At 37.8% G+C, this 10,077-nt stretch overlaps 1 protein-coding gene across 9 annotated transcripts; it reads left to right on the top strand.

Annotated features, from left to right (window-relative positions):
- Positions 1-561: 561 nt before the first annotated feature.
- On the top strand, positions 562-7,415 carry LOC118801257. Of its 9 annotated transcripts, none has more exons than XR_005006486.1 (13): positions 562-975; positions 1,562-1,690; positions 2,284-2,525; positions 2,848-2,943; positions 3,196-3,279; positions 3,376-3,420; positions 3,587-3,639; positions 3,827-3,919; positions 4,046-4,110; positions 4,537-4,610; positions 4,757-4,971; positions 6,302-6,573; positions 6,794-6,822. XR_005006486.1 is itself a non-coding variant. In XM_036561463.1 (13 exons), the coding sequence occupies exons 1-12, from the start codon at positions 783-785 to the stop codon at positions 6,927-6,929; spliced, it is 1,425 nt and encodes a 474-aa protein (XP_036417356.1). In that variant the 5' UTR covers positions 562-782; the 3' UTR covers positions 6,930-6,948; positions 7,177-7,415. The 9 variants fall into 9 exon arrangements, 8 of the variants coding, with proteins under 8 accessions (XP_036417356.1, XP_036417350.1, XP_036417353.1 ...); XM_036561463.1 differs by lacking the exon at positions 6,302-6,573 and adding an exon at positions 7,177-7,415 and having other exon boundaries at positions 6,794-6,948; XM_036561457.1 differs by having other exon boundaries at positions 6,302-6,933.
- The last annotated feature ends 2,662 nt before the right edge of the window (positions 7,416-10,077 follow it).

Below are 10,077 nucleotides of genomic sequence, written 5' to 3' on the forward strand. Positions count from 1 at the left end.
TATCAGGAATTTAATTTTTACCTGTAAGAATTAAATTCTTGATATCAGAAATGTATTTTTCAGTAAAAATTCATTTGTTGATATCAAGAATTTAATTCTTACTAGTAAAAATTAAATTTTTACATGTAATAATTCAATTAGAACTAGTAAAATTATATTTTCTACAAGTAAAAATACAATTTTTACATGTGAAATTTACATTGTTACTAGTAAAAATTTAATTTTCACTAGTGAAAACTCAGAGCTGGTATTTTTACTAGTAAAAATTGAATCCAGATATCAAAAATTGAATTCTTGATATCATGAATAGTTTTTTTTTACTAGTAAAAATTCAATTCTTCATATCCAGAATTCAATTTTTACAAGTGAAAAAACAATTCCTGATATCAAGAATTCAGTGTTTACTAGTTAAAATTTATTCAAATGAGCCAGTAATGTGTCCGTTTAAATCTGTCCAATAGTGGCCCACTGTCACTGCTAGTGGGAGTGTCTCCACAGATCCAAGGTTGCCAGGTCTGCAGCCTGCTTAGAATTTTAAAGTTTTCATAATAAGATGAGAATGAATGAGAGTAACAGAATTATATATTTTAATGTGTGCTTTTAATGTTTAGATATTCCCATACATTCATGGTAGCTTATATTTTCGTGTCTTGGTTCTTGAAGAGCGTTTTGATTTTACCATCTGTAACATTACTTATGAAGTTGTCTGGCAACCACGCTCCCGCTCCACGGACGACCAGGTGCTCAACTTCCACGACTATGAGAGTCATCAACTTTGCATCATGTCAGGTGGAGATCAGATTCATTCCAGCACGGAAGAACCTTGTCCCGATTTTCCAAGAGTGTATAGGGCTGTTGCGGCAGCTAGAAGACAGCTTTTCACGGGCAGCCCATCCACAAGCACAGGATCAACTCTGTTGTCTTCCGTTCGGAGCTCATTCTGCCGACGGATCCGCAGCAATTCCATGACTCCAGGTATGTTAGCTAACGTTAGCTAGCAAGTTAGCACGGGTATGTTAGGTAGTAAACACGATATATATTAGATCGAAAGCACGAATTCAGGTATATTAGCTAATTAGCACGAATCCACGTACGTTGGGTATTTAGCATGGATCCAGGCATGTTAGCTAGCGAACGTTAGTTAGAACCAGTGTAAGTTAGGTATGTTGGTTAATTAACATGAATCCAGGTATGTTAGCAAGTTTGGACGAATCCAGATGTGTTTGCTAGCCACCACGAGTCCAGGTATGATTGCTAATTTGCTAGCTAGATAGACATCGTTATCATGTTTGCCTTTTAGGTAATATTAGCTGTATTTGCTAGGTCCGGATGAACCAGTAAATATAGAGAACATTAGCTACCATGTCTAACGTAAGTATCTAGACAAATACGCACGGCTTGGTCTTGGAACTGTGATCCGTAGCCAGTGAGCGAAATGGTTGGTGTGTTACTGAATAAGATGGAGGAATTTACTACCTTGTTTGTGTTGTGGTTACTTCAAACATGTTTAATACAGATGATGTGTGTCATGTTCCCCAATATTGTTTTCTTACCACAACAGGCGAAAGACGTGGACGTGGGAGAAAGCCTGGGCTTAAATGGCAGGTGAAGTTTTTCTTGTTACAAGATCCTAACCAAACCACCGTACCCAATTCACTGGATTCAAAGCAGCTTGACAAATCAGGCTTAGGTATGATATTACGTTCTTTTTTTGTTTGATTGTTTTTAGTTAACAGTGATTTGTTGGTATAGAGGTACTTTGGAATTCCATTATAATTTACTTCGTTCATTCAGTCTGCTTTCCATTACTGGCAGGTTTACTGCTTTGCATAGATTTTATGACCTGCTAGAACACATCCAGTTCCTGAATGGTGTGATAATTTGATGAAAAAGTTGAATGAAGTGTTAAAGCAGGAAAATGCAGAGTGTGTAGTGCAGGGGATCCCAAAATAATTGAATGACTGTCATCTTAAGTCCAAGAAACTGACAGCGCTGTACAGATTTATGTTCTTTCTCTCTGTCATGTTCTATTCATTTAATTACAAAATTAGAAACAGGATGAATGTCTATGTAGAACATAATCCTAAAGCCTGAGTGTTAATTCTGCATCCTGTTGATATAATTACTGAAAAGTATAGATAGATAGATAGATAGATAGATAGATACTTTATTGATCCTGAAGGAAATTTAGCAATTTAAATTTAGAGGCTGTAAATACATGAATTCAGTCTACTGTCTTACTCATATTAGTGTTGTTTGTTTTTACAAAACTGCTGTTTGCAGCAAACGATGACTTGGGTGATGAGATGAAGACCATTGATTTGTCATGGTCCCTGACTGAGCTGAACACATTCATTTGCCAAAGTTTTGCGAGCCTTAATGTGACCGGTTTTCGTCTTGCCAGAGCTACAAAGAGAAAGAAACTACTGGTTGCCCAAGCAAACTCTGTCAAAGACTTGAAGCGTCAAATTGGCAGAAGCAGAATTTACATACTACCCAATTCACACTTACCTCTGTATAGACAGGTGGGTCATGATTGACTGCATTCCTTTTTTTCTTTTAATTAAAGTGAACTTTTCTTAAGGAAGTCTCACTATTATTCAGTAACTTTGTATTTACATCTGTGCCGGTGTTCTATTTTGTTTTGCATTGCTTCAGGCTTATTTACTTCCTTGTGCTGGCACAACCTTCTAAATGTACCATAATAGGTTGTTGTTGCTTAAGTTCAATGCTAGATAAAGTGCCATGAACTTATCATTAAATGTATAAGATCTGATCTCTGTGAATATTTAGGAAAATAAACCGAAAAGTAGTTTGATTATAAGAATATTGAAAATGTTTGTGCAGGCTGCAGCATCCCTGAGTCAGAGCGGTGAAGGAAGATCCAGTGCTAGTTCAGCAGCTGAGACAAGAAACAGTCCAGTACTTCCACAGTTGTGCCAGGTAGAAGCTAATACAGGTTGTTGAGATTCACAACATTTCACAGTTTGCTGATTTTCCTGCTCTAACACACGTTTCAGCTCATGTGCTCTTGGTAATTAGCAAATAAGACAAGGGTAGTTGTCAGTCAACTGAGAAAAGTAGTATTATGCTTTCTAGTTGCTTAATTATGTTGCAATTTGATTTTCATAATTCTGTTTTGGGGTAAATAACTAATCATAAATAATGAACAGAGGACTGTAATAATTCCTACAGGTCTCTCCCAGTGTACATTCTGAAACGGCCACAAGTGCATCAGCGTCAGTAGAAAGTAATGTTGTAGACCTGACAGGCCAGGTGGTGTGCCATTTACATCTAACATCATTTTCTGAACGCAATTTAGGAATTTTTGAAGTACTGTAATTGACAAATTTAGCAATGCTGTTTATGTTGTAGGATGAAAATAATGGCCACATATATGTAAATGCTGGCACTCCTGAGGTGAGAATTATATAATTCTATAATTCATTTTGTAGATCTGTGAACATTGCTTGAAATATGTTTCATTTAGGTAGATTACCTGTGTAAGCTACATATTTTCTTTTTAGCAACATCTTAAATAACTTATAACGATGTCTTAAAATTAACACGTAATCCTCTGAATCAGGTGTTCTACAGAACTGATCAGCCAATTCAAGATGTAACAACTTCCCAGAACAGGTATGTCTAATTTTAAGATTGCAATATTATTGTTCTCTACTAAAGACCTATTGTTAGTTGCTGTTAGACATGTTGGTTGATATTAAGTACCCTTAGGCCTACATAGTTTTTTTTTTTCCATGTGTGTGTGTGTATGTTCATGTGTTTTGCTTGTTTGTTTGTTTGTTTTGTTGTTGTTCCATCCCAGCAGAACTGACCAGGCCTCTCTTTCTGAAAATACACTGGAAGACACACTAATGCACTGTCCCCTGACAAGTTCTCCTGTGAATACCAGACATGAGTACTTAGACATTTAGACACACTTATATTTACACACAGGTATAATGACTTTGTTAGTAAATATGCAGCAGGTCTGCCTTGGGTTTATAATGCAGACCCCTAATTTGTTATTTATTTTTTTTTCAAGCAGATACGGGGGAGTTTGCCAGCAGCAGCAGGAGGAGTGTCTCATAGCCAGTTCACAACAATCAGGTTCTCAAACATTTATTAATCTGCTACCATTTTACATATTTTCAAATGAGCCAGAGAAAACCTATCATCTTTCTGATGAACTGTCACTAAAGTTAGTGGACTTTGTTTATATTACATTGAATTTCATGGTTTTGGTGGTTGTGTGAAACATTTCACCAGACACCAGTAACTTAATTTCACTTATCTCTTTAGAGAGCTCACCGTTTCTTAAAAGTATAAACCATGGTGGTTATTTACAGAGCAGTGTGAGAAGATTTATCTCTCAAGCTGATGTTGTGGCCTGTGTCTGACTGAACCACAGTTGAAATGTTTCTGCAAAACTGTAAATGGAGCATGATGTATTTTTGGCACACCATGTTTTTTAATGGATGTAGATTCATGTATAGCAACATAGTTTTATGCTTTGTTTCTTTTATGTACATACAGTGACATATTACCTGACAGTGAACCAGATGAGGACACCCAGATGTTGTCCTCTCCAAAACGCCCCTATAGTCCCTGTGAGTCAAAAATTTAGCTGTATACTCAATGTATGATTGTATGCTAGGATCAGAGCAGAAAAACTGAAAGTAGCATTGTAATAAACCTATATGTTTACTATTGTTATGGCTATTTTTTATTTTTTATATTTTTTTCTTGTTTAAAGGAAATGGAAAACCTTGCTGATATCATTAGAGACTTTAAGAGGGAGAACATCAGTGAGCATGCTACATTGACAGTTGTGGCAAGAAGGAGGCGAATTCTACACAGTGCCATCACAGCTCTAAACAAGGGCTATTCTGACTGGCACAAACGTCCACAGATTGAATTTGTGGGTGAGATGGCTGATGATTACGGCGGGCCTACAAGAGAATTCTTCAGGTTTGTGTTACATTTTTTATTTATGATAATACTGCTGTATGTTTTTTTTATTTTGTACTTTAGTCAAACTGGAATGTTATAATATTTAATATACAGAGCAATGCAAAAGTCAGCGACTGCCTATCATTTATTTCATTTGCAGTCGAAGTGGCATTACGTGCAAGCAATTCATTTTTGTTGTTCATTTTGAGATATTTCTGAGGAGATTGGAGTTCAAAATTTAATTTAAAGGTGCAGAATAAATAGGCTTATCTGGGACTCGCCTAACAATACCAAAACTATCCCCATCAATAAATAAGACTAAAGCTTTCTTCTTAGAGAGAGGAGAGTGGATAAAATTAAGCTCCACTCTTGCTTTATTTCTGAAAAAAATCCACAGGTTTTTCTGTCCTTTCTTCCACTGTAAGAAGTTAACTCAGTACTATGGGTCTGAAAGGATGTGTAGCTGTCAAGAAGCCTCACTGAGAAAAGGAGACAGACACATCAAACAAAGATGCTGCTCATGTTCTCAGAATATTGGCCCCCAGAGTCCAGACCAGATTACGTTGACTGTGAAAAGCAGAAAATGCTAAACCAGCTTCTAAGACTGTACTTTGAAGGTGTGGAAAAATATAACTGCTTGTTAATTTTGAAAAACTGAAAGTAAGGAAGCTGTATGAAGGCAAAGTGTGGACACACTAAATCCTGTTGTTTTTTTTGTTTTTTTTTTTTTCTTCATATTTAGTGGTTAGGACTTTTTTCCTGAAGCTGAAAAATGAATAGATTTTATTTCATGGCCATTTTGACTGGAAAATGAATCAATCAAAGAGTGATCTAACTTTTGTACAGAAACTAGTCTTTCTTTAGAAATTGCTCATAAATGCATCATAAATCCCAGCTTTGTGGAGCATCATGAGCATAGAATTTTACTAAATACTGTGGGCAATGCATCAAAGAACCTTTTTCTATTGCTCTTTACCTTTGTTATAAATCTCACCATTGTTGGGTGGATGCTGATATCCAGACAAAGTTGTAGCTGTGTGTAATTCTTTCAGCTTTTGTAATTAATTCTACGGTTCTATGGGGTGAATAAAATCAGCTAATTTTTATGACCCAACCCTGATCGGTGCTTCATTGTCCAACAGTTTTATCTAAAAGCTTCTTGGTTTTGACAGTGGTGTTTGTTCAGGTATGCTCTAATAAACAGTGGCGCCAACGTTAACGACGGTTAGATAGAGAGAATATGCCTTGCCATTTTTCTTACTGTTTGACACAAGATGACCCAGTTGCATGTTTCCTTTTGAGTTAATTTTATACAATATTAACATTTTTCCTCTCGTCTCTGTGGTAGGCTTTTAATGAAGGACTTGCAGTCCACTTTGGGCATTTTCGAGGGACAGCCAGGCAACCTTTTTTTTTTTTCTTATGATCAGGCAGCCCTAGATAAGGGAAAGTATTATACTGGAGGGAAGCTGATTTGCCTGGTCTCTGTTGCATGGGGGACCGGGCATTAAGGCATTACATCCCAGCCTTTATCAGTTAATGTGTGGTCAGGCTCCAGATCTTGAAGGATTTGATATTTCCATCTTGCCAGACAAGTGTGTGCAGGACAAGCTTCAGCAGGTATTCTGACACTTTGCCATTTTTTGCTTTGTTGTTTTAAAGTTAGAGCTAATTTTAAATTTTACAGAAATGAACTTTGAGGGGAAAAAAGAACCGTGTATTACTTTGTTTCTTATCTTGTACTTTTAATATTTTGTTAAACAATCTAAAACACTGTATATTTAATGTAGCTTTAATTTCTGTTTTGGTTTCTATGCCTTGCCTTCTGCTGTATTCTTAGATTAAAGAATGCAAAACTGAGGAGGCATGGAAAAGTCTTCAGGACAGTTTGGGTGACTGGATTGCAGACTGTGGTGTGCCAGGGGTATATGAAACCAAAGTCCATGACATTCCTCAGATACTTTCCCAAGTTGTGAAGCATTTCATCTTTCACAGGTATTATTCCCAGTACTGTCAGGACTTAATGTTTTTTGTACTTCAGGTATTGCACAGCAATCTGTGATAAAGTAGTAGACAGGATTTGTTGACTAATATTATTGCTTATTGCTAATAACGGCTTATTCTGATTGAGTAGTTGGTGCGGTCCTATTAGCTAATTATCACTGTAGACTATTTCTTTTATTCATTTAATGAAAATATTTAATTTGTTAATTTTTGTTTCAGAACTGCACGCATGGTTGAGCAGTTTAAACAAGGAATCAACTCTTGTGGCAAACTTTGGGAAACTGTGGAGAGGTGCTGGAACGCATTTCAGTGCCTGTTTACACACACAGAGGGACCACTGACAAGAGCTGCCTTTCGGTGTCTTTTCGATGTCATTTGGAGTGACGAAGGGACGAACAACAAGGAAGCTGAAGAGGACACTATGTTTGCATGGGAATGTCTTCTCAACAGTGTGCAAGGTAAAATCCATCCTGCTGTCATTGTGAAGTTGATAATGCTGTTGTGTACTTTTTTACTTTGCAGTCTGGATCTTATTATGGAACAGTATTTAAATACAGAGCACAAAATGTTCACAATATCAAAGCTGTACCACAGTAAATTCCTGTTTTTTGTGTGTGTGTGTCTGTTTTAACAGAAAAAGAAACTCCTTTCACCTTTGAGGACCTACTGGTGTTTGTTACGGGAGCAGATGCAGTACCACCTCTTGGATTTCCACAGCAACTTCAAATACAGTTTTATGATCAGGAGATAAGGGGCAGTCGTTTTCCTTATGCCTCAACTTGCTGTGTGACACTCTTCCTTCCTTGTGGCATCCAGAATGAAAATGAGCTACTTGATCTGATGACTGATGCTGTACTTGGTTCTTTGGGATTTGGAAAAGTTTAGTCTGTATCTCTAGCCAGCTGCAGAAAGTTTGAAAGACTGAAAAATTTCCATAGCTACATGTTCACCTGAGGAATTTAATGTTCTACACATTTTACTCTCAGTGCTGTCTGAGAATTCAGTGTTGAGCCTGCTTTAGTTATTTTATGCATTGCAAAAAAAAACAAAAACTCACTGACCTAAGTGAGTATCTGTGATTTTAAAAAAAGTTATATGCTTTTAAACAAAGCTACAACAAGCTTGTGTATGTTAGTCAGGTTCTTTTTTTTTTTTTGTTTCCTTTTTTTCATTTGACCTTTTAGTATTGTAATCACCTTTGGAACAGTTTCTGTTGGTGCATTACAGTTACAAGAACAACAGTTTAACAAATCTTTGCTGTTGTAAATGGCATGGCTTCTCTATGTAGTGTGTTTTATATGTTAAAAAAAAAAAGGGACATTTTCAGTCTGCTTTGTGTTTGCATCCTAACAAGAACTACGCATTCATGTTGTATATTCTGTACATTCTTTTTTGGGCTTTTTTTTTAGCAAAATGTCAGAAAGCATTAGGCTGAAAGCATAGTGGTGATCTCCCTACAGCAAGTTAAATATTTGTCTTTCAAATCTGCAATTCTTGTGAGGACATCCTGAAGAATCTGCTGTTGTTCTTGGTTGATGTGTGGTTGCCTCACCACTACTGCCTGGTCAAAGACCTCTTCTTCGGCTTCTAACTGCTCTAGCTGCACACTGTGTTGTGCTTCTCTGTAGTGTTTCTAAGTTGTCGTCACTGTATGGGTTCTCACCAAAAACGTTGCTGATTGCAGTACTGTCTACTAGCTGGTTGCCAACCATGCCCTCCAGCCACATTTGGTTAGGGGTGCGATAATTTTCACTCCTCATGCTGTGGTTGTTCCATGCATTTCTGAAAGTGCTCAATCTCTCTCTAATTTCTGGCAGGTACACTGTTTGGAGCGAGTATTTCTGGATTTCATTGTCTGGTTCCAGAAGGCCTTCATCCTCATAAGAGTAAAATAAGTTGTAATAGTAATGGATGATATGTGTGAACACATCCCTTCAGAGGCGTTCAATTCGTTGATTGTGGACTGATAGCCCAGTAATGTGGCTACCTCGTCCTTCCCCATTCAGCAGGTTCATTAACAGTGCTACCAGTGTATTTTCACCCCCTTGATCCGATCTGACCCTTGAGGGAAGTCCGTACCGACAGGTTGCCCCAAAAAGTGAGCCAGAACTGTCTGGGCAGTGTTGTCTGTACTGGCGGTCAGGTAGGTGATAACCCGTGAATATCCGTCTATACCGCCGTGAAAACAGACGTGAGTGTTTTAAGAGTCGGGTTTATCATTACATCATCACAAAAATGCCAAATTCATTGCACAGAATTAAATTACACGTAATTTTACCGTATGAGGCGCATGTGTCCGTCGATGTGCCATAGACTGTTCGGAAACGGTACATGATATGTGCGCCTTGCAATAACGTTGCTCTACCTTTGCGCAGCTGCTGCGGGATCGATTCTGTTCAGTGTGTCGCGCACTCGACGTCGAGGAACACGTATACCCGCAGCAGAAAGGTAGTCCCTCATCATCTACCAGGACAGTTCTCAAAATTAGACATACATTGACTAGGCAACGTTTTCCCATAGAAGGTTAACAGATTTTCTAATGGATGGCTTAACTGCAATAATTCAGCCTCTTACCTCACAACCTGACCTGGGATGTTGTTGATGTAGCGTTCTTACGTGCTGTTCGAGATCACGGTCACTGATCGGAATAAATCTTTGTCTAATGGAAATGCCCAGAGATCTTAGTTTTCTATAAATGAAGGATGACGAGCAACCAAGAAGCCGTGCCATTGCCTTCGCCTTAAATCCTTGGTTCAATAAAAGTTCTAGTTGTTCTCTTGATACATCTATTCTGGGTCTTCCACGGGAGCCTGAAATATCCAATGCGAACAACACACTGAACACAGGCAATGTTCAAAGCATAGTTACGGAACTAATCAAAGAAGTATTTTGAATTAATGCAGTAGGCCTGCATAGTGGTTGTTTAATGCATACCGGTGCTACTACGCTGGGCAGAGTATGAAGTAGTTGGCACATCAGCAGTTATGGAAGACTGTAATGCAGTCAGACTCTCGAACAACTCTGTGAACGTTTCAAGGTTCAAATGGTGCTCAATACGACGCAGATTAGCAATGAGAGAATCAACAATACCAACATCGCGCAGGCCTCCATTGCTGCCTT

This window comes from Colossoma macropomum, unplaced genomic scaffold, assembly GCF_904425465.1.
Source record: "Colossoma macropomum unplaced genomic scaffold, Colossoma_macropomum, whole genome shotgun sequence".
Lineage (NCBI taxonomy): Eukaryota > Metazoa > Chordata > Actinopteri > Characiformes > Serrasalmidae > Colossoma > Colossoma macropomum.

Coding starts and splice junctions, on each gene's coding strand:
- LOC118801257 (XM_036561457.1), top strand. CDS start 783: ATGTCAGGTGGAGATCAGATTCATTCCAGCACGGAAGAACCTTGTCCC. Junction 3,280..3,375: donor TAGACCTGACAGGCCAGGTG/GTGTGCCATTTA, acceptor TTTATGTTGTAG/GATGAAAATAATGGCCACAT. Junction 3,920..4,045: donor CCTGTGAATACCAGACATGA/GTACTTAGACAT, acceptor TTTTTTTTCAAG/CAGATACGGGGGAGTTTGCC.